The sequence below is a fragment of the Typopeltis vanoorti genome, chromosome 19 (genome assembly GCF_054136105.1).
Source record: "Typopeltis vanoorti isolate ZY-2024b chromosome 19, IOZ_Tvanoo_1.0, whole genome shotgun sequence".
Classification (NCBI taxonomy): domain Eukaryota; kingdom Metazoa; phylum Arthropoda; class Arachnida; order Uropygi; family Thelyphonidae; genus Typopeltis; species Typopeltis vanoorti.
Window position 1 is genome coordinate 69,659,237 of NC_143567.1, and position 18,883 is coordinate 69,678,119.

Here is an 18,883-nt window from a genome sequence, read left to right on the forward strand (position 1 = left end):
CCTCACAAGCCAACTACGAATATACTCATATGACGCTTACCGCCGGCAACGAGATTACCCATATTGACCTTGAAGAAATGAAAATGTTTGGTGTACAGTAACAAACTATGCCTGAGTAGCATGGCAGCGAACGTGTTAATATTAGATTTGTGTTCTTCTAGTATGTCTTAATAAAAGCAGTTCTTCCAGTTTTCCCAAAATATAATCCACAAAAGCAAGGAATCTGGTAGATGAATGGAAAAATGAAAGAAAAGCAGCTGACAAATAAAATTTTAAAAAAAATAATAATAATAAAAATAAAATTCTTGAACAAGTGGATAACTCTGATGATTATGGGAGATAATCTCTTGTAATCATCAGATTAGTCTGTGTGGTTAGCCTAGTGGCTATGCGATTTGCAACCATATGCCTGGGGAAGGAGTGTCCTAGGTTCGATTCCCATCGACAACTTGAGGAGCTCAAGGATCTTACTTAGCCATAGCCAAGTTAGCTGGCCTTGGGTGTGGACAGCAGGTCCCCCCAGTTTATCTGGGATTTTTCATCCTACAAGCAGGCAAACCGGCCCCGTGAACACACATGGATTACAGCCATGAATATCACCCTTAGGGGATGCAGCAAAGGAGTGGTGAACCAGCTGCATTAATACACCAGTAACCCCTCATTAGGAGGAAACTCAACCCATTCCAGGATGAATGAGAAGGATAGGATAATCATCAGATCTTTAGTGTACACTGATCATTAGTGAATAAAAGAAAATTGTCAGAAAATAAAACAAAAGAAGTTTTTTTATGCCTATCATAAATGCAAGCATGTATGTTTAAATATTATAGGATCATCCTTAATTTGCTCCATCCCAGTTATTGTTTTCTAATTTATCCGGAAACAAACACATACTTTTGCTCCCCATGCAGATTTAGTTATAATCAAAGAACCTCTCATGATATGTGGCACATCTGTCAACCTAAAAGCAGGAAGACTGAGAGGTTCTTCTCACCCAAACATGAACATGTTAAGAGTTGTGTAGCAAGACAGAGAGACACTGACAAAAAAAAAAAGGAGGCATGAGTACAATACAAGCAATGGAAATGAAAATTTTGAGGTCAGTGTTGGTAAAAAACAAGAAAAGATAGAATAAGGTATTGCAGAAATTTTTGTGAACTGCTTGTAGTGATTTGGACATATAACGAGAATGAATTTCATTTCATTTCATTTTTCCAACTTTTGCAATATGCCTTCTAAACTTCAGCTCTGTCCATAATTACCAATAAGTTTCTGACCTCATCCATTTCCTGCAGTCCATTATTAGCAGTTATACAAAGTATATAATCTTTAAACCTGGTGTAAAACCTTACATTTTGCAACATTAAATTAACACCCGTTATCCTTTGTTCACAATGCCTATTTAAATCATCCTACAAGATATCTACGTCATCTTTATAAACTAATGCTCTCTCTAGTTTTTCATCATCAGCAAAACAACTGAATATTCCCCTCCCCTTAAACTTTTCTCTATATTTGTATAATTTGTATTATTTTGGTGTCTGTCCCCCCCCCCCCCCGTTCCATGCTACCAGCTTCATATCCATTGCCATTTGCTCCAAATTTAGTAATATTTATCCATGTGATACTCTGTCAGATGCCTTGCAATGTCCAGCAGTATCATGATGTAGCCATTTCCCTTATCTAATTCTGCCGTCACTCTATTATAAAATGCAAATTATTAATGTCTTTTACAAAGCCATGCCGTTCACCATAGGGTAATGTATTCATGTCCTTAGATTTTACCTTTAACCAACTTTTCCAGTACTTTAACCACCACTCAAGTGTGTAATATACACTTGAGATATTAATTGGTTGGTAATTTGCTGCTTCTTGGAGCTACCTTTATGTAATGGAACTATCTAATCCTCTTTCCACTCCCTTGGAACCTTGCCAGAGACTTAAATTAAACAACTTCTGCATAGGTGCTGCCAGTTCTCTTGCATATTCCTGTATCACACCTTCCAACACACTATCCAGTCCCACTGCTGTATTCACATTGATATTTTTCAATATGCTGAGCACCTCCTGTTCATCTACTTCAATTTTGATATGCATCTCTGTCACACCAGCAATGGCAAAATCTCCACCTGGATGTTACACCTGTGCAAAGTGATCACTTAACTATTTCTTCTGCTGCTTCTGTCACCTTCCTACCTTTGGCATTGATTAAAGCCATCCTTCCATAATCATTCTTACTTACTTGCTACATGGCATTAAAAAAAAAAACAAAAAAACTTTTGGATTTGCACGTGAAGATACTTCACATGCAAATATGAACTTTGTTTGCTTATGCATGGGTACATGATTAAAACAAGAATATAATTTCTTGTCAAGTATAATATACTTTGTAACAAAACATAAAAACTTTCAATAACTTATTGATGCTCTCATAGGACATTATACAGATGAGTTTATCTGCATAATGCACTGTTTGTCAATTGCATATATTATTGCCTGGTTTATCACTTTTGCAGAGTGATAAGTGATACAAAGAATATGTGCAATAGCAGAGTAAAAAATCCAATTTTCCAGGTGACTACTGCCTCTGTCTGACTTACCTTCTCTTGAAATATCTTGTGAAGTTTCTTTCTGTTCCAGACTGGATTTGAATCTAAGTTATTTTGTTGGAGGTTTAATGAAGTAAGAACAGCACTGGGAAAGGATTAAAAAGCTTTTAATTTTTCTAATATTTCATTTCAGTCACTGAGATACCTTCAGGGAGTACGTGGATATAAAATGCTAGAGTCCTATAGAGGGCATCTGTAGGAGCAGTAGTTGTAAATTGGGATCTCTGAGGATTAATGTTTTTCATATTTTAGTATGTTTTCTTGCATCTGTATTTATTTAAATTCAGTTGATTTCTGAGGGCAGCTGCAGATTCTAAAAACAGTCTTTCCTTTCTAAATTTGCTGTGATGAAGCATGGATTTTTTTTTTTTTCAGTTGTTCCTATGAGTAGTATCCATTGTATGGTCTGCAAGACACCAGACTGACCATACTGATTATTGCAGATGTATATTTTGTGTTCATGTATGCGGAGGATGGCTGGTCTGTCTGTCTGTCCAAAGTACACTAACTTGCAGGAACAGGGAACTGAGGGAGGAAGGAGCTGATCTTTACTGGAATAAATAAGGGTAGGAAGTTTCAGGTGGGGCTTAAAACTGTGCAGAGGTTGTATTTCTTTAAGGACCTGGCTCTTTTTATGGATGGACCCTGGACGTAGGGATGGTATTCTTAAAATCCCTCTGAAGAGATGCCATGGATTGAGGGGATGACTGATTATTGTATTGGTTAGAGTTTTAATGATGCCATATTCTTGAGAGGTGGGGGGGGGGGGGAGTTGTGAAAATATCTGCATGTGTGAGTGGGTTTGAAATAGTTTTTGAATCCTTTCCCAGTGCTGTTCTTACTTTATTAAATCTCCAATAGGATGTTCTTCCAGCACTTAAGCTTTAACATGTGGAAACTGAGTTATCAATCATTTCTTCTGATAAATTTTTTTTATGCTTAAATCCTTTAGTAATATTTAATAACTAAAATTTAAGTTGCATTTAACTGGTCAGTTTGGTGGAAATCTCAGTTTCTGTTTCTTATTCTTGTATTATTCATTTCTTCCCATATTCTTTGCTCTGTTTATACTGAGGTTTTTTTTTTTTATCCTCTAACTTCTTCCAGACCATCATCACTGGGCTCTAATACCTTGTTGCAGTATTTGTCATGTGGTGCGATCTATGGAGATCCAGAAAGGGGGATTCTGGTAGTCTTGCAATACTTCAGCAAAACAGGTGGTTCTGGATGGCCCAGCCAGGATTAATTGACTAGTGGGCTTGCCTGCAAGGGTCAGTGGTGTTACAGTAAGTCTCCTTCCCCTCTGGTCCAGGGACAGGATCCAAGGCTTGCTGTGGTGCTGGAATAGTGTCTGTGATAGCCCTGGTGTTGCTCTCCCTAGCGCAGTCATATTTTGTCAGAGAGTTACCACCCATGCATGGCTCTGTGGATGGTGGGAGAGCACTGGCACTGAATCAGACTCCTCCAGATAATTAATATTTTTTGTTTATCAGAGCCCTCAATAAGCCCTGTGTTTATAAACCATAGAAACATCAACAGATAACCAAAATAAGAAAAAAGAGGCATCAGAAGCTGCAACAATTACACCACTTTTCTTAATTCTGCATTCAACAAGGGAATATCCACTTGGGAAAATGTCACCCTTCTTTATCCAAAAGGGCTAGCTGGATATCCAAAATCTGTTCAGAAGATAATGTTATTGAAGCAGCAACAGTGATGCAATCCGAAAAATTACTTTATGCAATATTTATTGGAGGGGTTCCAAATACGTTTGCCCTACAAAAGCTTGAACTTTTCTAGAGGTGTAATATCAGAGTAGATTATCTTAGGTACCCAGTAAGGCTCTATATCCCGAACCTTGTGCACTGCTTTGAATGTCAGAAATATGGTTATTCTCAAATTGTCTGTCATAGCTCTGCAATCTGTGCCTGATGTGGCAGTAAAGGTCATGAGAATAAAGACTGCAACAGCAGAACACCACAATGCTCCATGCGAGGGAAACCACCCAGGAAACCACCTCAATAAGCCCTGTGTTTATAAACCATAGAAACATCAACAGATAACCAAAATAAGAAAAAAGAGGCATCAGAAGCTGCAACAATTACACCACTTTTCTTAATTCTGCATTCAACAAGGGAATATCCACTTGGGAAAATGTCACCCTTCTTTATCCAGAAGGGCTAGCTGGATATCCAAAATCTGTTCAGAAGATAATGTTATTGAAGCAGCAACAGTGATGCAATCCGAAAAATTACTTTATGCAATATTTATTGGAGGGGTTCCAAATACGTTTGCCCTACAAAAGCTTGAACTTTTCTAGAGGTGTAATATCAGAGTAGATTATCTTAGGTACCCAGTAAGGCTCTATATCCCGAACCTTGTGCACTGCTTTGAATGTCAGAAATATGGTTATTCTCAAATTGTCTGTCATAGCTCTGCAATCTGTGCCTGATGTGGCAGTAAAGGTCATGAGAATAAAGACTGTAACAGCAGAACACCACAATGCTCCATGCGAGGGAAACCACCCAGTGTACTCCAGAGAATGCCAAAGGTGGAAGAATGAAAAAGAGATAAAAAATAATAATAATAAAATAAAAAAAAATGCATCACTTAACAGGAGGTGAAGAGGCAGTATACTACAAAAGTATAGTAATAAGGCACCAGTAACGAAGGCATTGTTAGGGACACATATGTCAAAATTGATATGAAATCACTCCTAAGAGCATACCATAAATGGTCCACTATGTGAAAATTCTCTTATTAAAAAATAGTGGCATGTGCATCACAGAAGATCCTTTGATAGATGTCTAGTTAAAAGATATCATGGATTCTGCCTCCCCCCCCCCCCCCAAAGGAAGATAACACAATTAATATAACAAGTGTCCTAGAGGAGTTCAGTTTTAATGACATATAATTTTTCTCATGAAGAAGAAATGACAAGCACTGGCTATCCACCACTGAAAATAAAAAAAATCCATGGCAAATGAAAATAAGACCTCTTAACATAAGGAAAGAAATGAAACTTGTCAAGAAATTATATTCTTGTTTAATCTTTAATGTGAGTTTAATGTTTAATTGTTTAATGTGAGCAAACATAGCTTGAGCATGAAGTATTTTCATGGCTAGCTACTTGTATATAGAGGCTGATGACATCACATCAATTGCCTCAGTATCCCATAATGCAAGGCGCACTGTCTTTCAGAAGAGTATATTGCTATGCATTATAGGAAGGATCACTACCCACACTTGTTTCGACCTTTATTGAGGTCTTGTTTAGTGGGAGCTTGATCCAGAAGAGATACTAAGGTTGAATTAATGCAGAAGTCATATACTCTGTTTTCCAATTACAGGTAGGGGAATATATTCTCCTTATTTGTTGTTCATCATAATTGGCATTGGTAATTCCATCACTCATCTCTGAATATACCAAAGGCATTATTTAAGCTAATATAGAAAATGCATGCAGTGACTACTCAACACTCCCTCACAGATCAACTCCAAACTTACAGTGTAAAATTTTCTCCTCTTCATTTAGTCATTCCTCTATTTTATTGTTTGGAAAACTCTCTCCTTCTGTGTATTTCTTAAAGAGTACAATTTGTTAGTGTTCAAATCCAATGTTATCAATTTCATTCTTTCTTTCTTCTCATCACTGATACTCATATACTGTCAATAAAATGAACATTTTCTCATGTATGGGACAACCATTTAAAAATAATAATAAAAAAAAGATGTGGTATTTTTAACCACAGTGTAGATATACATGTGACTTGAAAGTGGCAAGGCTGTTGCCTCAAGGCATATTGGAGTGAGTGTTTTTAATATAGAAAAAAAACTGTCTTTTGAATACTCTAATAGTGATTGTGGGAAGAATAATCAAAAGGGATGGGAAGTTGGGGAGAAAGAAGAGTAAGGAGTAGTGTACATAATATAATATGATTAATATATTTTTAAGAATTCCTAGTCTAGCTTGGTTACTTGATGTTCAAAAGAAGCTTACTCTTATATTTGGTAGTGCTTATTTCTAGATATTAATGTACTTAACAAATATAAAATATTTATTTTAATAAATCTTCTGTCATGTTAAATATGTTTTTCTGTAACTGAAAATAAATGTAATTTTTCTAACTGATTAAGAAAATTATATTTATTACTTTTCCTGCACAGGAAAATAAATATAAACAAATTGTGAAGTATATGTTTAGCAATTGATAGTTCACTTTTTATTTAATTCAGTAAAAAGCAAAGAGAGGAAGAAACAGAATATGAAGCTATTCAAAGAAGAGAGGCCCAAACTGTTTGGATTACTGGACAGCAGGGTAAAACAGAGAAAGAAGCTGCTCATCTAATTGTAAATGAAGCAAGAACTGCAATTGAGAAACATTTGGGATTGGAAAGTGTGCACTGGCAGAAAAATGCAAATCAGTCAGAATTAACAAATGTGGAAAAAACTAATACCACAACTAAGATTACTTTTCCTAATACTAAAGATAAAGAAATTAATTTTGCACAAGAAAATACATCAGATGTAAAACAGTCTAGAATTTTGATGAATACTTTAAAGTCTTTAAATAATAGTAGCATCTGTAATTCAGAACTAGCTACTAAAGAAATTTGCAAAGTAAATGAAATCATCATTCAAAAAGATTTTAAAGATCAATCCATAGAAAAAGTGTTAACAAACAAACTTTCAAATAAATATACTTGTCCTGAAAATGATTTACATATTATTCTGAATGAAAAGGAAGATATAGTGCAGAGTGAAATACTACTGAATAATTCAGTGAGAAAATATTCTGGAAATGTGTCAGCATCTTTTGTCAGTAATAAAGATAAGAATCTTGAAAATGAATGCATTGATGAAGAGGTTTCTGTAGTGCAAAATATATCTGGTCAGCAAAACATAAATAGGTCACCATGCATTAATAATATATCTTTCAGTAAAATCTCAGAGAATTTTTTAGAAAAATCTAAGCTTAATCCAGAAATAGAAAAAGAGCATATGTTTGCACTAGAACAAATTGAGGAAAATGATATAAAAAATTCAGTTATGCCAACAAATAATGCTAGTGCAAAAGATCATTGTACATCCATTAAAACATATTTACAACTTCAGAAAAACTGTGATACCATAGAAGTGCCAAATAATAATGCTAGTAACAGCAGCACTGCTGATAATAAAAGTTTTAATTATATAAATGAAAGAGTACCACTGAAAAATTCAGTTTTATTTGATTTAGATGACACTTTGTTTATGGATTCTCAGACTGCAAAACTTGTGGATGGAGTAAATATAGAAATAAAGGACCAGGAATTGAAAGGATCTGATTCTTATAGAAAGGAAAGCATTAATATTGCTTTAACTCACATTCATACTTCTATTAAACATACTGATAAATTTCTTTCACGTTCATCAGATTATGATAAGGTGAAACAAAATAATGTACATGAAATATCAAATAAAAAAAGAACCAGAACTCTTGACGTTAGGTGCTCAGATATCCCAGACAGTGAAGATCTATTTAATAATTCTAGTGTTTCTAATATTACTCCTTTTATGCCTGCTAATTCTAAAATTTCTACAGAATTATACTTTAAAAATAATATGATTGATAATATGTTACCTAGCCAAGAACTGTTTGAGTGTGCCATGGAAAAAACAGACAAAAATAAAGAAAATGAAACAAATATCTCCTTCATTTATGGAAGCGAAACTGAAAGCAGAGGAAGTTTCTCAAATGGGTTAAATGTTGCATTAAATACAAGTTCACAATTTAGTTTGCCCTGTACTCCTTATGTGAAAATGGCAGACAATATTGTAATGACAAATGAGAGCTTATGTCATTTGGATATCAAAAATTCAGATCCTGTAATGGAACTGGAAAATTCTTTGTGTGAAGTAATAATTAATCAGAATGAAAACACTTGTCTAATAAATCCACTTTATGGAATATCCAGCTTAAATCCATTGTCTGAAAATGCATTACATGTAATTTCTGAACCGGAAAAAGATTCTGATATCTTCAATTTAAGATTTTTAAATAATAAAAGACATACTACACAAGTGACACCAAAAATTTTAACAAAAAAAAAGAGAGACTCAACAGAAAATTCCAGTTATAGTTCTGATTTAAACAGTAGTTCAAATTTAAGTGACTGTATCTCTCCTACACCTCCAAAGAATTCATCTGCTTCTTTAAAATATTATTCTACTTTAAAAAGTGAATCTTCTTTAGATGAATTACAAAGGAATTCAAGCATTCACAACAGCTCAAGTATAACTTCAATACAGTGTTGTAATAACAATACCTTCAAAACGTTGTGTTCAGGTAGTGAATTTAACAGCATTGATGTAACAAGTAGTGAAACATTATTTAATGAATTTCTCAAAGAATGGAAGATACAATCAAATTTTGCTATGAGCATTGCTTGTGAAAGCATACCTCCTAAGTCCTCTGTCACTGGAATTGGTTCAAGAATTAATAAAAGAGGTAAGTATTTGAACTTGGAATTTCTTATTATGACTGTATTTGTTATAATGACTATTTTTAATCATGATCATTTCCTGATATGTACTGTCAGAGAAGTTTACAGAATATTGCAATTAGTATTACATTGCTAAGTTTATATAATTACTAATTTCCTATCTATAATTTTAGCAATTTGCTCATATTTTATAACAATGTTACAGCCGAGTTGGATAAAGGGAATGGATACATTTTGATAATGTTGGATTTTTGTAAAGAATTTGATAGGATACCACACGATAGGCTGTTGTGTAAACTGGAGAATATGGGATTGGAACATAATCTCTTGATTTGGATCAGGGGATCGTTGACAGACAGATATCAAAAAGTGGTATACAGTGGGTGTGAATCTGCCAGATTTAAGGTAACCAGCGGTGTACCTCAGGGTTCAGTCCTTGGGCCATTTATTGTTCAATCTATACATTAATGACATCAAGCAGGGTCTATCATCAGATTTGCAATTGTTTGCTGATGATGTGAAGATAGGCAAGGCAATCAGGGATGCTACTGATATTCAGCAATTACAGAATGATTTGAATAGACTGGAAATCTGGGCAAACAAAAATGGCTGTCAGTTTAATGTTAGTAAGTGTAAAGTTATGTACTTTGGTGTGATTAGAGTTCCAGTGGCATATTATATTACTGGGGTTATGCTACAAGAAACTGAAGAGGCAAGGGATCTTGGAGGATAAGAATTTAAAGTTCAAAGGTCACATAGCAAAAGTTGCAAATATAAATCAGAGGATAATTGCTATGTTGAAGCGAACCTTAACACATAAGGATGAGGAAGTAATTTTGCTTCTTTATAAGGCTTTGATAAGACCACACTTAGATTACTGTGCACAGATTTGGTCTCCTGGGTTCCAAGGGAATAAAGAAGCTGTGGAAAGGGTGCAAAGAAGAGTTACAAAGATTATATCCGGATTATGGGATTTAGATTATGAGACAGATTGCGAGTATGTGGATTACAGACTCCAGATAACAGGAGAAAGAGGGGTGATATGATAGAGGTCTATAAACTTTTGAATGGGTGTTATAGCATTTCAAATGATGAAATTTTTCGTTATATTGAAGGCAGGGAGAGAACATGGGGGCATCCATGGAAGTTAAGGTTGTTCTCAGTCAAGAAAGGGTTAAGAGCTAGGTTTTTCTCCCAGAGAGCAGTGAGTGAGTGGAATAATTTGCCCTTATGGGTAGTGAGTGCATCTAGTGTAAATGAATTTAAGGGAAGGTATGATAGCAGGGTTAGGTAATTTACAGCCTCCCTCGATGAGTCCTTGACTTCCTGGAAGTCTCAGATAATAATAATAATAATAATAATTTTCCTCCAAATTAATATACTTTTATAAGGTATTGTCATATCTTTAAACAGTGTTGTTATATCTTATATGTCATTCTTCAAGGATGGTTGATGTTAGAATAGCAGGAAAAAGATCCAGAAGAAGACCAAGATCTTGGTCTTTCTCTGGGTCTCTTGGGTCTTTATGCTGCCATCCTAACACATTCTTGTTTTCTAGCCATTCCTTTCCCATTCTGTTTAAGTGACCATTTAGATTAACTCACACATCCTTGAATGCAAATTATATCAAGTTCGTTTCTAATATTATTATTATAATAATGTAGACCCCTCCAGGAAGTCAAGGACTCATCACAGGAGGACCCTTCCTGCTCACACTTTGCTTAAATGTTTATCATATCTTTCTGTAAAAGCATCCTTTGGCATTCCGTTTCACACACACTCACCACATGATCCTTATTAAGTTTCTACAAGTTCTCTTTCCATTTGCCATGATCTATAAAATCTGTACTGAAACTTTGAAGTTTACATTTCCCGAGTCTGTTCTTAAATGCACAGTTCTGTAGGCCAGTTATCATCTCAGCTTGTCTGGGTCTTTTTGACTCTCTCTCTCATTCACTCAGGATCCAGGTGATCCACATCTCAGCATAAGATGAGGGCTTATCAAAGCCTTGTATAGATCAAGAATAGTCTCCTTATTCCTGTAAGTTAGTGTTCTTTTCAACATTGCTGTTATCTTATGTGACATCAGCCTTAGCAATATGTCTCCTAACCGTAACTCTATGTTCACCACCACCCAAGGTCTCTAGCTTCATTCACCACATTATAGCAAATTACCATTAATGTACTGCTTTGCTTGCAAGTGTCCTCAGTTCAAAATGCCTAAAGTTGCACTTAACAACATTGAACTGGAATTCATTGTCATTTGCTCAGGGAACCAGTATCTAGTTCAGCTTGCAAGGATTATATGGAAATGTCCCTTCTTCATCATCATCATTATTCATATCAAGGATTTAGGCCTAACGTGACCTGTTCCGGCCTTAGAAATCATCATTGAATCTTTTAAGAGGATGTCCTGGTTTTCTTTCTCCAAATGGCTTGTACTTTAAGTCTTGTTTTGGTAATCTTTCTATTTTCATTCTTTGAACGTGTTCCATCTATTTATGTTTATATTTTTTAATTTTTTCTATTACTGGTTCTTGGTTTAATTCTTTCATAATTTCTTTGTTTTTTTTGTGCTCAAATAGAGTATACTTTGCAGTTTTTCCTCATAAACTTCATTTCTGCTGTTAATATCCCTTCATACTCTTCCTAATATATTATCATCAACAAAAAATAAAAATATTCATACCTGTTTTGTTGACTTTCAGAAAGCATTCAATATAAATCAGAAAGTGGCATGGGCTGTACTTGAATCTTATGTAGTGGACAGGAACCTGATAAGTCTATTGCAGAACATCAGTTACAATGCAAAGGCTTTTGTGAGAAATTGTAGAGAAACAAGAAGATGGTTCCGAACAACAGGACACGAGACAAGAACTAATATCCCTGAGCATCTTTATCATGTTATTGGAAAGAGCAATGGATGTCACAAAGGAAAACATAAGCAGAATTTCAATTGAAGATACAAAAATCAATAATTTATTATTTGTAGATGACATTATTTTGATAATAAACATTGAAAAAAAACCCTAAAACAATGATGTTCGAAGAGAAGATGATGAAAAAGCAAATAAAAGTCAGTGGACAAGAGCTGGATTAGATTAGAAGCTTCATGTACTTGGGGGAGCAACATGACACATGATTTAGACTGTGAAAAAGAGATAAGATCTTGGATAACAAAAGCAAAAATAAACCTTCAGGCAGTGGACAAGATATTGAAAAACAAATCACGGGCCTTACCACCAAAGCTAAGACTGTTGGAAACATACATATTCACAAGTGCTCTCTATGGTTGTGAGACATTGGTAACAGTCAAAGACTCTTTGACCATTACCCATGTCACCAGTCACTGTTGTGTTATAAGATTTGCAAACTTTTGTTTGCAAATTAAAAGAAATGCTGAATCAAGCTAAAAATTTTAGCAGCTGTCTAGGATTATTTAGCTAGAATATTGTTATAAGAAACTTTTTGTTTTCTTTTGACTAAGAGATAACTGAAAATAAAGGGCATATCTTGCTGGCCTAGTTGACTGAATTGGAAGCTGTTTGTACTTTCCAGCTAACAGGCAGTAGGTTTGGATTCCACTGTGGCATGGATCTTTGTGAAAATCTTATAAAGTGGTGGACAGTTTTCATTACCCAGTTTGAGACCAACACCTTGCTTATTGGAGATCTGAAGTGGCTTGTACCACATTTAATATCTGGAGTAGGACTTCTAGATTATCTAATTATTCTCAACAATTAGATAATCTTAACTTAAAGTACCAAAAAAAAAGTTAAAGAAATTTTTTATAAACATTCTTACAGTAATATGAATTATTCTTCATGATTCTTTTCAAATCAACTTCCTCCTTTGTTTATGCAGTGAGTCCATTATCTCATATACGAGGAGGTGGGGGATCTGGAAAGTTCCGATAAACATCTAGAACAAAAAATGATATTAAAACAACTAAAATGATATTAATATAACCACAAGAAAGAACATAAGTTACCTTCATAACTCTGCTACTAGTATGTTCTTCCTTGTGGTTATATCAGTTACTTTAATATAATTTTTCTTCTAGGTGTTTATCAGAACCTTCCGGACCCCACTTGTATGTAAATCTTATAGGAATTCTGATTCAAGGGTATCATTCAGTACTGCTAAGTATTCTGTTGATTCTCTTGTTAAAATTATATTTTTTAACTTCCTACTTATAAAAAAAAAAAAAAAAAAAAAAAAAAATCCAAAAGCACTAGATTTAGCAGTTAAAGGAAATGGGTGAGCATTACCATCTGATATGTACCAAAAGAATATGGAAGGGGAGAAAGAATGAAAGATGTAATCATTCTCTCAGTGATTATTTCTTTTTATGGTTAGAAATAAGATTCGTTAGAATCATTGAATTAAGATAAAGAATGGAATCCCTTTTATCTTGTTCCAAACACTTACATTGCTTCTAATTTTTTAGAAAATTACAATTAAACTAGATTATTAATTATAAAAATTAGCACACTGTTGCATGGCACAACTTTGCAGTAGCACCTAAAAAGATTCCTGCAGAAGAAATAATGATATAAGTGTAACGAGTTATCTGCAGCTTTCTCAGCCATATTACCAACAACATCAGACTGGATGTGACCAGTGTTCTCACCCAAGCCAAACCACCAAAAAGCAACCTATCAAAAAAAGAATTTGAAGCTCTGCAAGAAATGAAAAGCAACAAAAAAAAAGTAATTACCAAAGCAGATATGGGAAATACCACTGTGGTTTTAAACCAATCAGATTACACCGGTAAGCTTGCCTCTTTACTTTTAGATCGTTCCACCTACCTCCCTATAGAATATGATCCCACCATCACACAAATCAGAACACTCCATAGGCTTCTTAAAAAGGTTACTTCCAGGCCTGTGGAAGTGACAAACAGACTAAAACCTTTTAACTAGACCTCCTCCCCCATATACATATATGGACTACCAAAAAATCCATAAGCAAAATGTACCATTACATCCCATTGTGGATGGCTTGATTCCTCCCACATACAAATTAGCTAATCATTTAGCCAAAGTGCTCTCACAATATACCAGCAACACACCTTCACAAGCAAAAATACTCAGCTCACTTTAAAGCCAGTATAGAAAACCTCACACTCCAACACACTGACATATAATGGTCAGTTTTGATGTCTCCTCCTTATTTACCAATACTACTGAAAGATATCTTAGACTTCATCCAAGCCAAATTTCGTCCCGATATCTCAGCCCTATTTCATTTCACCATGAACTCAGGCTATTTCGTTTGACAAGGAAAATTCTACAAACAGATATAGGGGACAGCCATGGGTTCTCCAGTCTCTCTGCCCCTAACCTACTTCTTTATGGAGACCTTTGAAGAAAAAGCCTTAAACTCTGCCCCACACAATCTACTGCCTGGCTACACTACATGGATGATGTGTTCTCCATTTGGCTGCATGACCTGGACCTACTCCACAATTTCACAACACCCTTAAACAATCAACACTCCAGGATCCAGTTTACCTTGGAAAAGGAAAACAACAGTAATCTCCTATTTCTAGAAGAAAAAAATCTTATCCCAGATCATTCCAAAACCGAAAATTTGGTACAGATCTTTCTCATTTGGGATCATACGAAAGAAGAACTAATGGATTACCTTAACCAAATCAATAGTTTCCACCATACCATCAAATTCACATTAGAAATTGAAAGAGATGGAAAACTGCCATTCCTTGACATCCTAATAAAGAAACAAACCAATAATAGTATCAACCTATCTGTTTATCGAAAACCTACAAATACTGGACGTTACCTCCATTTCAACTTGTCTCATCATATAGTGCAGAAACTTAGCATTATCCATATGCTCAAGAAAAGAGCTATAAAGTACACAACAGATAAGAATGATCTACAAATGGAATTAACTACAATATCCAGAGAACTATCTTTAAATGGTTATCCAAAAAGACTCTACAACAAGATTCTCTTGACTGATATACCACATAGACAACGTGATGACATCCAATACATCAGTACTATTACTATTCCATTTGTCAGCAGCATTTCAAAAAAATTAGCTAACCTTCTAAAACCACATAATATCAGAGTAGCATTCAAGCCAATCAACACTGTTCGGAAATTTTTAAGATCACCAAAAGATCCTCATCCATTCTACAAGTACTCTGGAGTATATAATATACCTTGCTGATGTGGTATTAGTTATGTAGGTCAGACCTCTAGAAACGAAACTTTGAAACAAGAAAGAAAGAAAGAACACATAGGATACGTCAGAAACAACAGACAAGACATTTCAGGCCTTTCTTACCACTTTGCCTATACTAACCATCACATTGAGTGGGATAAGAGCCTTATGCCCTATATAGAAGATAACTACCATTCAAGAACCTTCAAGGAAGCAGTTACAGTCGCCTGTAAAACTGAAAACCTAAACAGGAATCAAGGTCTAACCTTAACAGAAATTTGGAAAGCTTTAATCAGATCATTAAACATCAAAGAAATGAACTTTCATGACAATTACATCATGAGCCATAACGAATAAATCATGTTCCCGAGACACACGCATTGCCTCGTTCAGTACTAATTTTTTGTATGAATTAGAACCATCAGTTATAACCTAGTCTGTTACCTTCATATAGCTTACTAGTTTGTATTCCCTGAAGATGCCGATAGAAAAAAATTGGCGAAACATGTAGGATAATAAAATAAAGCTACTTGACGAACATTATATAAAAAAAGTGTAATAGTCTTAACAGCAATCTCTCTTTTCTAGATACTATGATTATACTCCAGCCTGATGGATTCCTGGCTTTTTCCATTTACAGAAAACCTACACATACAGGTAGATACATTCATCAGCAGTCACAGCATCTCCCCCCTCCTAACAATATGGGATTATAAAAACCCTGTATAACAGGGCAAAATTAATTGGTTTAGATAACAATGCTCTAACTACTGAACTTGACCGTATCCTTAACATCTTCTTAGCCAATAGCTACAATTTCCAAAAAATTCAAAAAATATTAAAGCAGGTAACCACAACCTCCTTCCCTATTCAAATCAGAGATTATTTTAAATCTATTACCATTCCATATATCTGGGGTATACATCCGAAAAACTAACAAAAACCCTAGGGAAATATGACCTCGTAACCAGTTACAAACCACATAAGAAATTGGCATTTCTTACCTCCTCCACCAAAGACCAGCCACTTCCCCTAGAATGGCCTGGAGTATACCAGGTCCCTTGCAGTTGCAAACTATTCTACTATGACCAAATGGGCAGGACAGCCAATATCAAGATATCCAAACACAAGGACTACACCTGGTTCCACCAATAAAGCCACTCAGGACTTGCTGACCATGGACATCCACCACAAGATACCTGGAAGAAGGCCACTTTATTACACTGCAGCAAATACAAGTATGAAAGACTATTCCTTAAATCTGCCTTTAAGACTATTCCTCTCATTACTCATCCACCCAAATTTAAGACTATTCCTTAAATTTGGGTGCATGAGACTGTCCCATATTTGGAAAGCTTACATTCTCAGATTATTAGTCCAATGGCCAAGACAATCCAATTTAGCCTACTAGGGGGACACTGTTTAGGGCTCTAGGACCAACTTCTATTGCCTTTCTTCAGCCTCATTTACTTAGTGTGAGTGCCTGCATGCACATATCATTGTTTTGTGATCCCTGAAGATGGCAGTGGAAGACCACACTCCTACCAGGCATGTCCCCCTGGATGGTGGATGGGGGAAACCCAAATCGGTTGCTCTGAATAAAGAACCATGGACCAAAGGATGTAGCAGAGGCATGGCAAGCTAGGCTTCATTATTATTAAGGAAGACTATACTTCTCAGGAAGAAAAGTTAACATACACAGAGAAGGAGTTGCATTATTAATTGAGAAGAAACTTACACACTCAGTAATTGAAATAAAACCAGTGTCTCCTAGAATAATCACAGCCAAACTTCAAGCAAAAGAAAAAGGTTAAACAATTAAAATAATCCAAATATATGCACTAGACAGTAACCATTCAGAGGAAGAAATAGAAAATTTCTATGAAGAACTGCAACAGAAATAGATAATTCCAAAAGTAGATAACTCATGATAGTGATGGGAGATTTTGGAATTATCTATTTTGCAGTTCACAGCAGACAAAAAAGATGTGATGGGGAAATTTGGATACGGAGAGCTTAATGACAAAGGAAAACAATTACTCCACTTCTGTAAAGCAAATGATCTAATGTTTGCAAACACATTGTTCTATCAACGCCCTAATAATAAATATACATGGACATCCCCAGATGGTAATATAAAGAACTGTGTAGACTATATCATCATAAACAAATAATGGAAAAGAACAGCAAATAATGTACGAACATTAAAAAGCTTCGATTTCGACACTGATCACGAAATATTAACTGCCAAAGTGAAGATAAAATTCAACAGGAAAATAATATCAGAAGAGAAGAAAACATCAACCAATCAAAACTAAAAGATAGCTCAAGCAGAAGTCAATTTTTAGAACAGATGTGCTTAAAATTAAAACCCTCCATCTTCCAGATCAGCAGGAAATACTGAGAAGAAGGAAAAAAAACAGTGTTATCGATTGCAAAAAAACACTCTAGGTACCAAACCCAAAATAAACAAACAGTGGATAACCCACTGTTTGTTTATTTTGAAATCCCAAGAAATCCTAGCTACAATAGAAGAAAAAAGAGAGGTCAAGATACTTGTAAACCAACAAAACAATGAAGAGAATAGAGAAAAATACAGAGCACTAAAAAATAAAGTTGATAACCTGTGCAAAAAAGCCAAAGAAAAATGGTTAGAAGAAAAAGCTAAAAAAATGCCAAGAAGCATACCAACAAAACAGCCTAAAACAATGCGAACAACAAAACAATAGAAGAAAATAATGACCACCCAAAAATTTTACAAGAAGAAGTTAGATACGTAATAAAACAGATGAAAAACAATAAAGCACCAGGCATTGATACTATTCCTACTGAACTGTGGTCATATGGAGACAGCACATCAATAGAATATTTAACAACCCTATTCAATAAAAATACAAACAGGAGAGATCCCAGATGACTGGAGAACTGGAAATATTGGAAAGATCATCCCAATATACAAGAAAGGAGACAAAAGAAATTGCAGACCAATCAATTTACTCTCCCATACCTATAAAATATTTGTAAGAATTATACAAAATATATTAAAAAACACCTATAAATAACTGATGGGCATAGAACAAGCTGGTTTCCGAGGAAACTATTCAACAATAGACCAGATTTTCACATTGCACCAACTAGCAGAGCTCAGCTGGGAAGACCATAAAGAACTGTATTGTTGTTTTGTGGACTTTAAACAAGCTTTTGATACTTCAATAGAGAAATCCTTCAGAAAAAAATAAATAAAAAATTACAATATATATATATAATTGTTGGACATTCGTGTGAGAAGTGTGCCAACTGACCACCACCTTGTTGTGTGTACTCTATGGCTTCAGAAACCAGATGCTACCATCAGAGTTCTACTAGAAAAAGCAATAGACAAATATATAATACAGTTTCTGATAAAATATTACTCTAAGACAAATGAAATAATTAAAAAGTACACACTCACAACAGAACCCATAGAGATCCAAAAAGGAGTAATGCAAGGATGCCCATTATCAACATATATCTAGACGAAGTTGTAAAGAAGGCAATGGACAATGAGCCTGGAATCACTGTCAATGGTTTAAACTTAAAATAATATCAAATAT

At 34.9% G+C, this 18,883-nt stretch overlaps 1 protein-coding gene across 1 annotated transcript in view; it reads left to right on the forward strand.

Annotated features, from left to right (window-relative positions):
* Positions 1 to 18,883, forward strand: part of PolQ (DNA polymerase theta) — a 379,759-nt gene that overhangs the window by 284,863 nt on the left and 76,013 nt on the right. The window contains exon 16 of the mRNA XM_090409009.1: positions 6,846 to 9,100. Coding sequence (XP_090265135.1) covers positions 6,846 to 9,100 — 2,255 coding nt within the window. The remainder of the gene's footprint in view (positions 1 to 6,845; positions 9,101 to 18,883) is intronic.